The sequence below is a fragment of the Nycticebus coucang genome, chromosome 14 (assembly GCF_027406575.1).
Source record: "Nycticebus coucang isolate mNycCou1 chromosome 14, mNycCou1.pri, whole genome shotgun sequence".
NCBI classification, from domain to species: Eukaryota; Metazoa; Chordata; class Mammalia; order Primates; family Lorisidae; genus Nycticebus; species Nycticebus coucang.
This window is the reverse complement of record NC_069793.1, coordinates 14,051,663-14,069,670: the sequence shown is the minus strand read 5'-3', so window position 1 is coordinate 14,069,670 and position 18,008 is coordinate 14,051,663. Positions and strand designations below refer to the sequence as shown.

At 38.9% G+C, this 18,008-nt stretch overlaps 2 protein-coding genes across 5 annotated transcripts in view; both read left to right on the top strand.

Annotated features, from left to right (window-relative positions):
• The window catches only part of ZFP91 (ZFP91 zinc finger protein, atypical E3 ubiquitin ligase), a 47,419-nt gene extending 42,719 nt beyond the window's left edge, over positions 1-4,700 (top strand). For 2 of the 4 annotated variants that reach the window (XM_053560212.1, XM_053560211.1), the window contains exons 9-12: positions 1,390-1,504; positions 2,301-2,354; positions 3,624-3,723; positions 4,081-4,700. In XM_053560212.1, coding sequence (XP_053416187.1) covers positions 1,390-1,504; positions 2,301-2,354; positions 3,624-3,723; positions 4,081-4,591 — 780 coding nt within the window. In that variant the 3' untranslated portion in view covers positions 4,592-4,700. The remainder of the gene's footprint in view (positions 1-1,389; positions 1,505-2,300; positions 2,355-3,623; positions 3,724-4,080) is intronic. The other 2 variants (XM_053560214.1, XM_053560213.1) reach the window with 1 other exon arrangement.
• A 3,363-nt stretch (positions 4,701-8,063) lies between these two features.
• On the top strand, positions 8,064-15,677 carry CNTF (ciliary neurotrophic factor). The gene is made up of 2 exons (XM_053560221.1): positions 8,064-10,286; positions 11,445-15,677. The coding sequence occupies exons 1-2, from the start codon at positions 10,173-10,175 to the stop codon at positions 11,928-11,930; spliced, it is 600 nt and encodes a 199-aa protein (XP_053416196.1). The 5' UTR covers positions 8,064-10,172; the 3' UTR covers positions 11,931-15,677.
• Positions 15,678-18,008: the final 2,331 nt, after the last annotated feature.

Here is an 18,008-nt window from a genome sequence, read left to right as displayed (position 1 = left end):
GAGTTTGAGGTTGCAGTGAACTATGATGATGTTCCTGCACTCTAGCCTGGGCAATGGAATGAGATCCTATCTCAAAAAAAAAAAAAGAAAAGAAAAGGGAAATCGTCCTTTAAATATAAAATTAGTTATGCTGTCTTGGGTCTTCGTTGTTTCTGCTGCTATAACAGAATAGCTGAGATTGGGTAATTTATAAAGAGCAGAAATTTGTTAGCTCGTGGTTCTGGAGGTTGGGAAGTCTAAAAACAAGGTGCTGGCATCTGTCTAGGGCTTTCTTACTCTGTCAGCCCATTGGAGAAGGGTGGATTCATTATGACCTGAGTATTTCCTATTAGGCTCTCTCAACATTGTTGTATTCCAGATTAAGTTTCCAACACATCAAGTTTGGTGGACATATTCACAGCACAGTCTGTTTTGTTTAGAAAAAAAATGTGCTGGCTCGGCGCCTGTAGCTCAAGCAGCTAAGGCACCAGCCACATACACCAGGGCTGGTGGGTTCGAATCCAGCCCGGGCCTGCCAAACAACAATGACAACTACAACCAAAAAATAGCCAGGCATTGTGGTGGCCGCCTGTAGTCCCAGCTACTTGGGAGGCTGAGGCAAGAGAATCGCGTAAGCCCAGGAGTTGGAGGTTGCTGTGAGCTGTGATGCCAGGGCACTCTACCCAGGGTGGCAGCATTTCCCAATGTGGTATAAATATTTCTGATAGAAGAGATGATTGTAACAACATACCTAGACACAAGAGTAGCAAGTTTTATTTTAATGTATTAGGAAAAAATTAAATTAGCAGCTTATACCAGTGATTTGGATACTGTGTAGAATGAATAAAAGACTTTTCGTTTGGGTTTTGTTTTTAATTTTCTAAACTAAGTAGATTTTTAAAAAATGAATATAAACATACATTTATATTTAGGTCTGGCAGAAAACAAAGTGAAATACTGCTTTGGAAATGGCTGTTTGATCTTTATCAGCTAGTATTGTGTCGGACTAAGGCTTTAACTTTTGGTTTTTGATTCTGTTACAATAATAGCCACTCTGTTTTTGCTGTGTGTCATTTGCTTCAATAAGCACTGTACAATGTATGATTTCTTTATTCCCACAATACCACCATGAGATAGTTATGGTTATCTCCATTTTACAAAAGAAAACTAGAGCTTGAAATACTTAAATACATCTCCTAAGAACACACTGCTAGTGAATGGCAAACCCACTTTGGAACCCAGGTCTGTATATTTCCATGGCCAGTGTTCTTAACTATTTTACTACACTGTCTCATTACGCATACAGAGTATTTGGTTACTTGGTTTTCCTTCAGTGCTTACCACTTAGCAAAGAAAAGAGCTTCAGGAAGCCTTAGTTTTTATTCCCTACACTTTCTTTTACTGGGTTAGCATCACATTAAATACCAGCATTTGCTGAAGAAGAAGTACGTATGTCCCCATCCCTCTTGTGGACGACTCTTCAGGCTCCAGAAGCAACTCCTGCGACACGCTAAACATCATACAGGTACATTTTACAAATATAATTAGTAGCTAGTTGTAGTATACTTTAGATATGCAGATTGGTAACAGTACTCTTTTTTTCTAATATAAATCATCTTAAAAGAGTCTATAGTCAAGTGTAGGAGAAAGGTATGAAAATAAAATGCAATAAGACAAATTTTACAAGGGATGAACAAACTAGGAATTTTGAACCTTTATCCTTTGTTGACTTTGTGAGCATCTGTGACTGGGATAATGATGTTTTTTATTCAGTATTTATTCTGTTATCAACTGTGGAGTAAATACTTGGTGTATATTATTGCTAATCTGTCCCCTCAACGCAACTAGGTTTGTTTGTACTAACCTTGATTTACAGCTAAGAAAGCTGAATCTTACCAGTTTTAAGCAATTTACCCATAAAACATAGCTGATTTTTTTACAGAAGCAGAATTTTTAATTTTGTTTCAGGTAGATACATGTGGTAGCTGTTATGGACTGAAAGTGGGAAACACTGACAGGAAAGCTTAAACACAAAAGGTTTGCTTATAGCTTATGCTTAATCATTCAAGAACCCCCAGGCCTTCTGCTAAAGAAATCATAAAGGTTGGGTATTGAATTTGTGCACAAACTGCTATGGGAAATGTTGACTCCAAAAGAGAAGCTAAATGTCTTTACAGCATATTGTAGATTTAATTTATATTTATTTGTAATCTCTGACGATCTCATTGCTGTGCAGTTAGTTTCAATAGGGACAGATTGGGCTGAGTACATACCACTGAGTGTGTGCCAGATGCTTATTATTACATATGTTGTCTTCTCAGTGAATTCCAATTGCAGAAATGTCCTGTCTCCTGCTCAAGGTCATACTGACATAGGTACTTTGTCTCTTTCATTTACTGTTAGGCTAGTTACTTAACTTCTCACTTTTCCTCATTGGTAATTTAAGGATACCAATATTAGAGTTATTGTAAGGATGAAATGAGATAACATAAGAAGTGCTATTTACTGTACAGAACTTGGCACATAGAAGACTTTTTCAACACACCAAAATTTGAACTTTGAACTTAGTCACTTCAAAGTCTATAATCTTTTTTTATATCATGTTTTTTGAGAGAGAACACTCCCTTTACTGTTTCTTGATAGATGCTACAGTTTCTTTGCTCCTTGTTAATACTATTTATGCCACAGAAAAATCATTTCCAACAACCAGTTTTAAAATGAAAGTAGAAAATAGAGTGGTTATTCGTTCAACAAATGTATGTTGAAAATATAAAGTAAATAAAATAATTGAGATAACTGAGCTGCTATCGCAAGTAAGCCCCTAACGTCCAGGACACCTTAAAAGTTTCTCACCTGAATAACATTTTTTTAAAAAAAGGTATATTGAGCACCTCTTTATCCATAGGCTTCACAACAAAGTGGTAAATAAATAAATAAATACAGTGCTCCTTTGTCCTATGGATTCCACACCATGTTACAAAATTCATTGAAAATTCTGTGTAATTGGATGGGTCAGGGGTGGGGATTGTGAAGTGGTAGAGAAAGGTAGTTGAATGGTGCAGAAGATATGGGATAGGAGAATAAAATAAAGAAATATAAGTACTGTTTGCATGTTTAAGATAGCAGCAACTTGAGTCTTGTGAGAATTTTGTTTATCTTGGGAAATGTCTTTTAAACCTGAAATAAAGTATAATTATTATTTTAGATATTGATCAGTTTTTTTCTGTGGAATGCTAAATTCTTGTTTTTGTTTTATTTTAATGCCAGATTCTATAAAAGAATTCAGCCTTCATGATCTCTGAAATAACTTTTAAAAAATAAGATTCATGGAAAATGTGGCTTTTTACTTGGTGAACTCTTTTACCTAAGACCTGGATTAGGTTTCCAGTTCTCGTATTTCTGTCGTAGTTTTTTTTACATTTTCTAAACAGGTCTTTTTGTTATAAATGAATGGATTAAAAAAAAAAAAAGATGAAGACTGTGTGTATACATAGGGGTGTGTGTGTTATTTACCCCACATGTTAATGCATTGAACCAATCTTGCTTTTACTCTAAGTTGACCTGCCCAATCGTCTGCTTACTTACTGTAAGGAAAATACTTGATGGGTGTCTAAACAGAACATTAACCACATTATTTTTCTTAGATCAAAGGGATTATATCTGTGAATATTGTGCTCGGGCCTTTAAAAGTTCTCACAATCTGGCAGTGCACCGGATGATTCACACTGGCGAGAAGCCATTGCAGTGAGTATTTATTTACTGATGAATATCTGGGTGAGAAGTGTATATATCCCACTTGAAGACTTGCTCCTTTACAAACATTTTAGCTGCCACTGCTATTGACTTTTATCAAATTAAAAAGTGGGTATTGATTGGGGTGAGCTACTTAGTGGCCTTGTCTTTCATTTTCCTTTGTTTTTCAAGCAAACAGGGAAAAGAAATTCAGACTAGTTTCCCATCTAGCAGCATTTCCTAATCCTTCACAAAAAGTATATGTTGCTGATTATTTGTATATTTATGAGCTCCAGTTCTCACCCTGACCCTGAATAAGAGCTCTCTTTATTTCTGTTTAATTAGCCATTTCTTTTCTACTCTCTGTAGATGTGAGATCTGTGGATTTACTTGTCGGCAAAAGGCATCCCTTAATTGGCACATGAAGAAACATGATGCAGACTCCTTCTACCAGTTTTCTTGCAATATCTGTGGCAAAAAATTTGAGAAGAAGGACAGTGTAGTGGCACATAAAGCAAAAAGCCACCCTGAGGTGCTGATTGCAGAAGCTCTGGCTGCCAATGCAGGCGCCCTCATCACCAGCACAGATATCTTGGGCACCAACCCAGAGTCCCTGACACAGCCTGCAGATGGTCAGGGTCTTCCTCTTCTTCCTGAGCCCTTGGGAAACTCAACCTCCGGAGAGTGCCTGCTGCTGGAAGCTGAAGGGATGTCAAAGTCTTACTGCAGTGGGACAGAACGGGTGAGCCTGATGGCTGATGGGAAGATCTTTGTGGGAAGCGGCAGCAGTGGGGGCACTGAAGGGCTGGTGATGAACTCGGATATACTCGGTGCTACCACAGAGGTTCTGATTGAAGATTCAGATTCTACTGGACCTTAGTGGAAGGGAAGACTTGGGGCACTGGGACAGCTCAGACTTTGTATTTAAAAATTGAAAAGGACAAAAAAAAAAAAAAAAAGTTTAAAGCATTTAAAATCTAGTAAGATAACTGAAGGGCCTGCTCTTTCCATTGTGGATCACAGCACACATATGCACATCCCCCCATCCCCATCACCCTCTCTTGTCCCTCTCTTATCCCCCTTATAAAATTGATACTGTCTTTACCAACAAAGGTAGACGAAAAAGAAGCAGCAGCTCTTAAAGTGAGGGCTATCCTCATACTCAGTTCTGGCCAGCAGCAAACTTCCTGCTCGTTGGCAGATCCCCTTTCCAACCTGTAACTCTGATGTGCTCTGGATCAGCTTCTAACTCTTAATAGAATATTATTGTCTTCTAAATCCCTCCTCCTTCTCTACTGCTGCCCTATGGTTCTGGCTTCTACCCACTATGGCACACTTATCCTCAATTATCTTATAATTCTAATCTCCAGAGGCTGGCAGCTTGACTTGCACTTTAGGGCCCCTTAGCAGGGTGAGCTGTTAAAAACAGCACACATCTCTCACCCCCTCTTCCTCCATCCCCCACTGGGTTTGGAAAGGAAGGATACATGGGGACCACCTCCTTCTTCCTTGACCCCAGCATCTCAGTCCCCTTCCCAACCCCCCATATGGGTCTCAATGGTGCTCACTTGCTTGGAAGCATACTCCCAAGGGGTGGTGGCGGGGGGGGGGAGCTGCCCTCTGTACAGTCTCTTGGACTGCAAGGCAGGGCTCTTTATCAGTGAGACAGTGAGAAAAGTCCCAGACTAATAGCAGAAATTTGCACTTTGAACATGTGTGTCTTTGTGTTGTGGAACCTGAGATTTCTTATTTATTAACAGAAAGTTTGATTTTTTTTTTTTTTTTTGGTCTTTGTTGCTATGTTTTGTGAGGCTGGGCTAAGAAATTAGATTTTTCTGGCATGGGATCCCTTCCACAAGAGGTACTTTGAAGATAAGACGTAGGGTTGAAGAAGCACAGCCAGCCTCTGAAATCATAGCTCTCCAGTGGCCTTTATAAAGAAAGCTGGTCCTCAGCACTAACAGTCACTACAATAACCTACTGCTTTGGGGGGAAGGATGATAAGTTCGTGGTAACTAGTGTGGTTTTTAAGATTTTTAGAGCATTGAGATTCAGGAATTTCAAGGGGATGAGGAGAGGTTGTTGAGGATCTAAATTACAGATAAAAGATTTTTCTCTTGTGAATTTATTCTTTTCTTTTCTCTATCATTTCTTTACATATACTTCCCTGTTGCCCCAACTCTGGCTCCTTCCCTTGTTTTGTTTTTTGCTTTACTTTATCATTGGTTCATTCCAGCTCCCTCTTTAGTGAAAGGACACTGCCGTTTAGTGAAGAAACAAAATCTGTAAGTCCTAAAGTGTTCTAAAGTCAAAGAAAACTTCACTGTGTTGTTTATACCTTTTAGTAACACTTCAGAAGAGTAAAGGCTTCGATAGACATATTAATAATCTATAGAATAATGGCTTTGTTTTGCACCTAAAATTCTGGAAATCACCACTTTTCTTGGGATAGGGATTTTCATGGGGTGTAGATTGCTTATTACTGTCCATGGTAGAGACGGGTAATTCATAATTCTCAGAAGAGTAAAAACCTATTTAGGCTCATTTGTAGAGAATTGCAAGGGCAATTCCTATCTTTCTGTGTACCTCAGAAGCTGGAATTAAAGGCTTACGCTGTTCATTGTTTTATTGGCATAAAAATATAATGGCTTTTAGAAAGAATGAAGTTTTGCTGAAAACAAAATAAGCAATGGCTCGGTTTTCACAGACACTAAAACTACCAAGTTTATCAATCCTTTTTATTTATTTTTTCCCAAAACGAGGGATAACGAAATGTCATTTTTGAAAAAAGGCTTAGTTTACACCCACTCATGTCAGTGGTTGGGATGCCAGAAATACAGAGTGAGACACCTACAGTGAACAGTCTTAAATGCACTCTTGTTTCTTTTTAGAGATTTGTTGGCAGATTTGCCATCCCTCTGATGTGGGGGTAGAAAATGGAATAAGTATAGAAAGGATGTAGAATATGCTTTCCTGACCACAGTAAGGGTTCAGAGTTGACTTGGGTATTTTGAGTATATTTGAAAATATTTTAAGATTGGTTGGATGAGCCTACATCAAGTTCTGCTCTCAGATAAGTCCATTTTAATACCATTTCACTAGCTAGCATCTCTAACTCACACTTAACTTTTGTCATCACACTTTTTTTGTCTCCATAAATTTCATTAGTCTTGGTTAGTCATCAGATATTTTAGACACCAACATAAACAAAAGCAAACTGCATATTAAAAAACCTCTTTCTGAGATAGGGAAAATGTTTTCCTTTCTTGTACTATTATTCAAATACTTCACAAAAAGCAAGTAGTTAATTCTACTAATTACAAACTTCCTGTTCTTTTCCATTCTTTTTTTCTTTCTCTTTTTTTCTTTATTTGGTCTTCATAGTTACCATTACCCTATAATAAATTATTGTAGCAGTTGGCAATAAATTTTAAAGTGTTTTTTATGGACTTTATAATTTTTTTTTTGAAAAGGGTGCTAGGGTAGTAAACAATTGATATAAATTAATCATCTAAACCCTCTTCCTATTTTCCATTCCGCTCTACATGTTTATTTTATTGTTTTTTAAAGAGCTCTTTGAATCTTAAAATTCTACATTTTGTACTCTTAGTCAAACTCTGTTACCTTTCTAATAACTTTTCCCCCTGCATATTCTCCATTTTGAGTTGGCACTTCTAAATTCTGAAAGTGTAATTAAGGTACAACTATTTGTTATTTCTGGGAGATGTGCTTCCCTCTTGTTTGCGGTTGCCCAGGTTATTTTGCATAATTGAGACTCCTTAATATGCTTCAGAGAGTTTGGACAAACACTGGCCAGGAGAGTCTTGGGAGCAAAAAAAAAAAAAAAATTAAGGTATAGAAAAGCATCCACATAGAGCACTTGATCCTCCTTTAATACCTGTTTGGAATAAAATATAAAAGTATACTACCAACGTAACTAAGGTTATTATAGTCTGGTTGTTTGAAATACCATTTCTTCCTTCTGTCTTTTTCCCACTTTCCAATGTACTCCAGAAAACTGAGAAAGTGTAATGGATCAATTTAAAATATTTTATTTCCTAGAAGCCTTTTTGCCTGTTGTAATATGCAGGACCCTTCTCCTTTGGTGGGAGAGACAGGTAGTTAACCTGGATCTAGGTTGAAGAGGTTATGTAAAAAGAAATTATAATAAAAGGGATACTTTGCTTTTCAAATTCTTGTTTTCTCTTAATCTAGGTAAGACATATTCAAAATAAATAATGTAAAGAAGAAAAATAAAAGTTGTCTTCATGGGAGCAACCTGTCTTCCTTGGTTGTGCTGAGTTATAGTTAGCCTAGGGAGAAAGACAATTAGTGCTGCTAAACAAAAAACCAAATGCCCTCAGAGTGGGTTTTACATAGATTATATTGTTCACTCATTGAGAACCGTGCAATTCACATTTGACTCAGTTTAGTTCTTGATTTTTGACACTGAAATGCCATATGATACTGTGATCATTCAGCAAAGATGGAAATCTCTTTGATATTTTGATACTTCTAGGAGAAGTGACTGTGTTAATTTAGTAGATAGAACATTAAGGATTTTTTTGGTGTTAATTTGACTCTGCTCTATGGGGCATGTTGGCTCACTCCTGTAATCCTAGCTCTCTGGGAGGCCAAGGCTGGTGGATTGCCTGAGCTGACTGGTTTGAGACCAGCCTGATCTCTAAAAACCTTATCTCTAAAAATAGCCGGGCCTTGTGGCGGGCGCCTGTAGTCCCAGTTACCCCAGAGGCTGAGGCAAGAGAATTGCTTGAGCCCAAGAGTTTGAGGTTGCTGTGAGTTATGACAGACACTATGGCACTCCACTCTGCCCCCCCTCCACAAAAACAATTTTCACTCTGCTAATGACTAAACCTTGATAGCTTTCTCACAAAACTCGGTGTTCATATCAAGTACTGACCTTTAACAAGAAGAAAAAAGTATAATCCTCCTTCCTTATTAAAGGAAGGTACTATAGGGAAGTTACTACAGTGGCAGCTGCCCAGGCCTCTCCCTAACATTCCTCATTGTTTACCTGTGTAAATTTGCTCCTGAGGTGGGATGTGTTTGAACTTATTAGCAGCATCTATGATACAAAATAGTTAATGCTATTGATTGAATTGATTGAATTGAGGATGAAACTTGCAGCCCTTACCCAGTTAACATCATCCTCTGAGTTGAATGCAATAGGCTGACGACTCTACAGGTACCTTTTAGATCTTTTTGCCCTTGTTTCAAAGCCTCACTCATTCTCCCAATTTTGTTAAGAAGCATGTGGTATGACTGGGATAGGGAAGGAAAAGAAAAGCATGTTGTCACTTGAGCAGGACTGCCTTAGAAACCTTACCAAGTTAGGGTTGGGTATTTTCTGTCCTCGGAAGAGAACAGGCTTAAACAGTGCCTTATGCTGTAGCCACCAGGAAGACACCAGGTTTGAGATTAGAGATGCTCCCTTGGTTATTTTTAATCAAATGTAAGTTTAAAAAACAATAGTTACTATAGGAGTGGGGAATATGCTATATATTTTTTTTTCTTTTTTTTTTTAATGCTGTAATTTTAAAGGATCTACTTCATGCAACCTTTGTTTCTTGAACAAAATGTGAGCTATCTAAAGAAAGAATGAGCGGGCGGCACCTGTGGCTCAAAGGAATAGGGCGCCGGCCCCATATGCCGGAGGTGGCGGGTTCAAACTCAGCCCCGGCCAAAAACTGAAGGAAAAAAAAAAAAAAAGAAAGACAGAATGAACTAGGAACATCAGTGGGAGAAACAACTGTAGAATCGAAAGACCTGTTTAAACTTTAGCCTAGTTATTGGATTTTGTTACATTATTTTACTTCTTAAAAGCTTCGGTTTCTTCCTGGTATATGGGGGAAATAATATTTACCTTGGAATTAGTCTCAGGATCAAATGGGAGTTGTTGTAAAGCTGTTTAACACAGTGTGTGACCATGATAGATGCTTAATAAATGGCAGCTATATTAATAATAGCAATGATATTAATAATAGCAACGTCATTAAACACTTTCTCAGACCAAAAAAAAAAAAAAAGGCATGAGGAGTGTGATAATAAAATGAACTGATATGTGTTTATAAAATAGATTACGTTAGGCTGAGGTGTCATGAGGATTAGTATGATAGTGACCTTGTTGCTAAGTGCAAAAGCAAAACAATGACATAAAAACAAGTGTGCTGAGTACTGAGTGGAGGAGAGAGATGGAGGCAGACGCTGCAGGGAAAAAAAGCTGATTTAAAAGGGCTCTTTGATTCCACAGGCACAAAAAGTCCACAGCCAGGAATTTGCTGCCACCTCTGAGTCAGGCATGGGGTGGGGGTGGGGTGTACAATCCCATTAGTAGAGAATGCCCAGTGGATTTAGTCTGTGAGAGTCACATTTCTTATTTGGACCAGTGTAGACAGAAGCAAACCCAGCTCACTTGTTTCCTGGGACAGTTGAGGTAGGGGATGGCTTTTGCAGAGCATTCCTCGCTGACCCCTCATCGCCGGGACCTCTGTAGCCGCTCTATCTGGCTAGCAAGGAAGATTCGTTCAGACCTGACTGCTCTTTTGGAGTCTTATGTAAGTTACCTATTTTGCTGTTGTCCATTTTCTTTTTACCTTTTCTAATCCAGACCCACACCATCATACTCAAGCTCCATTAATAATTATGAAAGCCCTCATCATATAGTCATTCATAGATTGGACATCTATTATTTGACATGGCTCCTTTATGAGGAAACTCAAGTGACCTTATATTCTTCCCTCAGACTTTTTAGACCTATTATTAAATAAGAAAATGTATGTGACGTTCTAGGTAGGATTGGCTTATATGTCTTTAGAGGCTGTACCTAATTTGATTGGCAGTATTCTGCCAGAATAGGTAAACTATTGGCCCTCTAAGTTAGGGTTCTTCATTAGACAGTGTTAAGAATTTTTGAGCTATGTAAATGAAAGGTCTATAGGATTGGGAAGAAAAGCAGTAGGAACTTTGGAGAAATTTATAAATCCTACCAATTTCTTCTATAATGTATTAGCCACCCACTTTTTAGTATTGCACATCAAAAATCTACCTTTGTCTAAATAGAAAGGTCATCCAGAGACTTGTGGAAGTATTAAATTCTTAAAAAGCTAACCATGAAGTTTCAGCTTGGTTTTCTGACAGTAGAGGATCCTCATCAGAGTTGTGAATGTAGATTCTCTCAGAATTGTTTTATCTTTGTAAAGCCTCTCCAGTCAGAAATTAGACACTGACTACCTTTTTATTAATTTCTACTGCATTTTCTAACGGATTAACTTCACTTGAGAGTGGGTACTGGGATGAGGGTGTAGAGAAACTCTGTGTTAACTGCATACCAGAGCTTCCTAGGTGTGGCCAGTGTCTTCAAGTATGTTTAAAATACTTGGACTCCAGTATGATTAAAATAATCCAGTTTCTAGGAGATACTTTGGAGTGGGAAGGAAAAATTTCTCTAAAGCAATGATTTTTAGCCTTCAGAACTTAATGAAAGCTGTGAACTTTCTCCCAAGAAAGATGCCCAGATACTCAATTTCAGGGAATATTGAGTCTTCCTAAAGTTCAGTCATGGATCCCAAATAGAGAATTCCTATTATAGAAATTTTCTTTACAACTTGGATCCTTGATCAGGGAGGCGACCAAGATTTTATATTCAGGGGTGATTTAAGTATCACACTGAGGTGATTACACAAGATGTACTGTTTTCCTATATCCTTGGCCAGGTGAAGTATCAAGGCCTGAACAAGAACATCAACCTGGACTCCGTGGATGGTGTCCCAATGGCAAGTACTGATAAGTGGAGTGAGCTGACTGAGGCAGAGCGACTCCAAGAGAATCTCCAAGCTTATCGTACATTCCATGTTATGTTGGCCAGGCTGTTAGAAGACCAGCAGGTACATTTTACCCCAACTAAAGGTGACTTCCATCAAGCCATACATACTGTTCTACTCCAAGTCTCTGCCTTTGCTTACCAGCTGGAGGAGTTAATGGTACTACTGGAACACAAGATCCCCCCCAATGAGACTGACGGGGTACCTGTTGTTGGAGATGGTGGTCTCTTTGAGAAAAAGCTGTGGGGCCTAAAGGTGCTACAGGAGCTTTCACAGTGGACAGTAAGGTCCATCCGTGACCTTCGTGTCATTTCTTCACATCAGACTGGGATCCCAGCACATGGGAGCCGTTATACTGCTTATGAAAAGAAAATGTAGCATATATATAGCCCCTTCCTTACTTATCTGATGGAATACATAGTTCCTTAGAGCCTTTTCCATCTTAAATTTCTGAAAACCTTTAAGACTGTAGGCATTTTCATCAAGTAGGGTTGGAGATATGAACAAATGGCCATACAGGTTCAGGTGGAGGTGGGTACGTGGACATGCCCGTGCACGGGGTGTGTGTATATTAGGGACATTGTGGGTGGGAACACCATCCTTCCACTAACCTTTACAGGCATCTATCAGCCTTGCACAGAGAAGAGATACCTATTTTAATTCTAGCTCTGGAAAACTTGCCTGAGAAGGTTGAGGCTATGAATTAAAATCATGGCCTTTAGCCAATTTAAACTCTTCGACAATAAAAATAATAGCTAACATTTATTCAGTGTCTGCTATATTGAGGTAGTGTGCCAGGGACTTTATGTATGTTGTGTGTAACTTTTATGGCAACCTTGAGAGAGCAGTGTGGAAGGTAGTGGTGGTCTTCCCATTCGGCAGATGAGGAAACAGGTTCAGAGAGACTTGGTTAAAATCACACAGCTAGCATGTGACACACTAAGTTTGAATACAGATCTTATTGTGAAGCTTCTCCCCTCTTAGAGGTTTGTTTATGAACCTCTCCTGTACTTCTTTATTGCAAAAGGTTGGAAGATGTATTCATATACCCATCCCCAGCACTGAAAAACAATCCCCATTACATGTCCTCATAAGCTAGTAGCAAATTTTAGTGTTAGAAGTCAGTATTTGTTGCCCATACTTGGCAAAGAAGAGAGCAGCTGGAAATCTTAAGGTTCCATTTAGGAAAGTGATTAGGCCCACCCAACTTATGAATGATGGAAGCTGGGGATGTGCAGTAATATAGTCTGGTTTAAAGGGCCCACTATTGAATTTTTTAAAATATTGGATTGAGCAAAGATTTTACCAGGTTATCTCACTCAGCAATGCAGTGATACACTGTAACCTAGGAATGTGTGGATAATGGGTGGAATATTACTCAGGTTAAAAAGTCACCTCACATTCTCTGTACTTAGTCATGAGGAGAGGGTGAGGCCCACTCTGTTCCCACTGGAAATGCCAGAGATTCTGGAACAATACACAGCAAAGCCTCTGTGCTGCTCAACAGAGGGGCAGGGCTCTGCATTTAGTGTTCTTATAAGAACCGCATGTAATATGGAAGGTTAGTTAATGTGGGCATTAATAGAAAAGATCATTTTCAGCAAGGCCCATGTACTAATAGTGTATTATGACCAAAAGTTCTCAAATATATTATTTATTTTATGCTTGCCAGTTAATTAAAGCTCAAGATTTTGGATTGAGGGCCCAGGTTGATTTAGTTTAATTAATCAAGGTTTCCGTATTGCTAAATGAACCATGAGTCAGGGCCAGCTCCCATAGGTTGCATAAAGTGGAAGTGGGTAGCTTAGCTTGTATCCTTTCCCATGTGAAGTCGGCATTACAAGAGGAACCCAGGCATTGTGGAAGTTCAGGAGATGTAAGGCTCTGATTTCCAGTATGCATTTGTGGAAATATGGTTATATATATATGTGTGTGTGTGTGCGTGTGTGTGTGTGTGTGTGTGTGTGAGATATATATATATATCAGTGCTATGCTGGAATTGAAAGGTGAAGATTTGTTATGGGGTTGAAGGAGATAAACAAGGACTCAGAATAGTTTCTTGGAGGAGGTAGGAGTTGAATCTCTAGCTGAATACAAAATAGAAGTCACAAGGAGAGAAACGGGGAAGGGTTTCCAGCTTAGTAAAAAGTTAGACAATGGTAAACATTTGGGTGCAACATCTAAAATTTCTTAATATTATTTATTAGCTTTGCTAGATCTAAAATGAGTTAGGCTGTCTATTATAAATTAAAAAATCAAAAAAACATTTAAATAGGCTTGGTGCCCGTAGCTCAGTAGTTAGCCAACCACATGCACTGGGGCTGGTGGGTTCTAATCTGGCCGAGGCTTGCTAAGCAACAATGACAACAACAACAAAAAAATAGCCAGGCGTTGTGGCAGACGCCTATAGTCCCAGCTACTTGGGAGGCTGAGGCAAGAGAATCGCTTAAGCCCAAGAGTTTGAGGTTACTATGAGCTCTAATGCCATGGCACTCTACCGAGGGCAACACAATGAACCTCTGTCTCCAAAAAAATAAATAAATAAAAAAGTAAACAAAAATAAATAAAAGAATGCCCCCCCCCGAAAGACCCCTTTCCAAGTGTTTTTATATCCAACAGATATAAAGGCAGACAGATATCTGCAGAAGTTTCAGAAATCATTGGCTCCTCTCTTAAGCACTTTGTAGTTGCACATGAAGGAATATGTATGTATAAGAGGTAGATTTGAAATAGCAGAGCGTCCAGAAAAGGTACGAGTACGAGGAGACAGAAAAAGTTTACGTCTTGAGCAGGTCCCAGATGCAGCCAGTCTTTACTAAGCGCATTACCAGCACTGTACAAAGAGCTGTGTTTCAGTTTGTTTTTCAACAAATTTATAATAGCTTTCAAAAGAAGTGTGAGGGAACTTCTTAGAAAAAGATAAAGGGGAAATGAGCAGAGCACTTAGTCATATAACAAAAACATAGACATGTATGGAATCTGTAAACATGGAGACAGTGCAAGAAATTGCATCATGTTTACCCGAAATGGATAAGTCAGATTGAATAAGGGACTGACAGTGGACCACTGTTCCTGATGGGCATTTAGTATAGGTAAGGATAATGATGAAATTGTGGAATTATATATTTTTAAGGATTTATAATCCAAAAGATTTTTGTTATTTAATTCCCTTGCTTCGTAGGTCTGAATGTGGATAGGATCTCTATGCTGTGATACAGTTATTAAAAGGTACCTAAATTTAGTTCCTAGCCCCATTTATTTTATAAAAAGGATTCCTTCTACCCCACTGCCTCTAAAAAAGTCTTCTCTGTGAGAAAGAAGAAATTCCATTTTTCTTGTATTGATTTAAGTGGGTGATTTGGAAAAGCTTGCAAATTAATACAAGCTTGAAGGCCAAGCATGGACTGAAATTAGCGTTAATATAATCAGCCTTTAGGGAAGTGAGAGTTTTAATAAAAATGGAAAGTGTAGTCATAGCCCGGGTATTACTGTTACTTCAGGCTGCTGTGGATTAAAGCCCAATGGATGACTCATTGTTGTGACCACTTGTCAAACAGGGAGAGAACAAGTAAATATATCAGGAAGACTTATTTGAAAAGTTGTTTACAATGAATTTTGTTTGTGAATTTTCAGTTCCTCATCAGGTACCTGAATATCATTTCCCTCAATAAAAGGACAAAATAGAGATGCAGGAAGCAGAAAGACCTCCACCAGGATGGGAAAAAGATTAGGGAGGAGGAAAAGGACGGGAGGAACAGAATTTGGATTTTGCTTCGATTGATTTATTCTGTGTGTGTGTGTGTGTGTCAGGGTGTTCTTTAAAAAGAGTAGTTTGTACTCCTGCTTCATCCCACCTCCACTTTAAACCCAAGAGTGAACTCTGAATGAATGTTGGTGCACTCAAAAATGATAAAATGACAAAAACTTTATCTCTTGGCTCAAAAACTTCTACAGTACTTTGAAGACTACAAATAGAGATAGAGTAAAAAGATAATTTTATGTAGTATGAAATGTACATGGTGTGAGACATATCTGTGTACTTAACGATTCTTAACGTAAAATTTCTCAGATGGCTATGTTTTTGAAACATATGTAGAAAATAAAAGATGCAAGAATAGCTAGTAATAAAGTTCTCTTCTCAGAAAGACCATGAGTTTCTTTTATTTCTGTATCTTTGGATGAACAAGGGGAATTTCAAGTGATTTCAACATTGGATGAAATGTAATCCTACCAGCCAAAGCCAGACTCATTCAAGCGTGCTGGGTAAATCTCCATAATGCCAGGCCACTGGGCAAAACTCCCAGGGCCAGTCAGTCTAGAAAAGGTAGATTGCCTCCAAATCGCCAGCCCAATGCTACTTTGCCCTCTGGATATGTAGTCCTATTGGTTAGCCTGAAGATGAGAAAGATTTCCTATCATGTGGTTTAATTTCAAGTGTGTGATTCCCAAGAAAGCCTTGACTGAAGAGAAGAAGCCTGATTAGCCCATTTTTAGTCAGGTTGGAGGTAGAAACTACATTGTGGAAAATCACATAGGGAAAAATGTGAAAAACTGCTGAGAGATTTTTTTTTTGAGACAGTCTCAAACTATGTCCCTGGATAAAGTGCTAAGGCATCACAGCTCACAGCAACCTCAAACACTTGGGCTTAAGCGATTCTCTTGCTTCAGCTTCCCAAGTAGAAGACTCCCTCCCAAGCTGGGACTACAGGCACCCACCACAACACCCAGCTATTTTTTTGTTGCAGCTGTCATCGTTTTAGCTGGCCTGGTCCAGGTTTCAACCTGCCAGCCTCGGTGTTGTGGCCGGTGCCCTACCCACTGAGCTATGGGTGCTGCCAACTGTTGAGAGATTTAATGTTTCTGTCTACATGTTCCAGGTAGTATGAAAGAGAATAATGCATTTATTTATTTATTTATTTTTCTCAAGATAAGAGACTCAAGCTGTTGCCCCGGGTAGAGTGTTGTGGCATCACAGCTCACAGCAATCTTTAACTCCTGGCTTAAGCAATTCTCTTCCCTCAGCCTCCCAAGTAGCTGGGACCACAGGTGCCTGCCACAATGCCCGGCTGTTTTTTGGTTGCAGTCGTCATTGTTTGACAGGTCCAGACTGGATTCGAACCTGCCAGCTCTGGTGAATGTGGCTGGCACCTCAGCCACTTGAACTATAGGTACCGAGCCGGGAATAATACATTTACTTATTTATTGTCTCAGGCAGCTCTGCACAATTTTGTGTCATTAATCCTCTGGTATATTATTTTTCTTTCATAGATGCGAGGGCATTAACTTGTTCAAGTTCCCTCCTCTAGTATAACGGGTGGAGTTTTAATTCTGTGTGCATGCCATTCCAAAGGACAACTAATAATTGAGATTATCTTATTCTGAGACCCATTCTCCATCACTGTAATTGACTTTCCTTGGATAAAACCAATCCATAGATTTATGCAGAATCTTGGTCTATAACAAAGTCTATGTAAGGTTCCAAACTTTGGGATAAATAACTTTTTTGAATTCATTTATGAAATGGAAATGATGAAAAATAACTAACTTCACAGCTTGTTATGACATTTAGACAAATAGAATATCTGAAAGTACTTATTAATGGTATACAAACATCACCAAGAATATTTAAGGTCTCAAGTAGCTTGGATTCACATTAGACTTTATTTAAGAGTAAACTCTATAAATAATGTCTCAGAGAATAACATTTGCTTCCCAGGACTGATCTGGTCACAGCCTCAGGAATCATCCACCTCTGGAGATTGGAGACCCAGGTTCTTCACTGCACCGGAAGCTTTCACAGTAGACGGGGTCAGACAAGTCCTGGAGAAGCCTAGCAGGCTGTGGAAGGAGCCAAGGGAACGTAAAGGCTAGAGCCGCCCAGGATATGTTAAAGCATGTATTTAGATTCAGAATCATCTCTCCATGTACCCACACCCTCCTCTTAATGTAGGAAGGAACTCAAACTTCATTTAATTCAATCCCTCATTAAACCCAGCAGAAAGGAGCCAGAGAGGTTCAGCTGTCTGCCCCAGTATCTCAGATAGGAAGGATGAGACCTGCAGTCCGTGGATTCCCTACTGCATCTCCCTGCTTCTCCATTAGACCAACCTCGTTTTAGGAAACATCTGGTGTCTTGGTTTACGTCCTTCTCTTGCATACAGCGCCCCTAGCTCCCTTACCTCTAATAATTCCTTGAAGCCTCTAGGAACAGCAATTCCTAGATGATTTTTGCCACCTCAGTGCCCACTCCTACTATAATTTGGTGGTACTATGCCCATCCTTCTGATATGATAGGGAAAAGATGTGTCCCTTGCTGAGGGACAGTTCTTGGGTAATGGCTAAATATGTTACTGCTTTCAACATAAGTATCATTTGAAAAAGACACCCAGGCAAGATTTTTAAAAACAATATTCAAGGCAGATGTCTTCATGTCAGATGACCCTTCAGGCCTCGCTA

Excerpts from the sequence above, each read along its gene's own strand:
- CNTF (XM_053560221.1), top strand. The coding sequence starts at position 10,173 with ATGGCTTTTGCAGAGCATTCCTCGCTGACCCCTCATCGCCGGGACCTC. Across the intron at positions 10,287-11,444 it reads CTGCTCTTTTGGAGTCTTAT|GTGAAGTATCAAGGCCTGAA; the intron begins GTAAGTTACCTA and ends ATCCTTGGCCAG.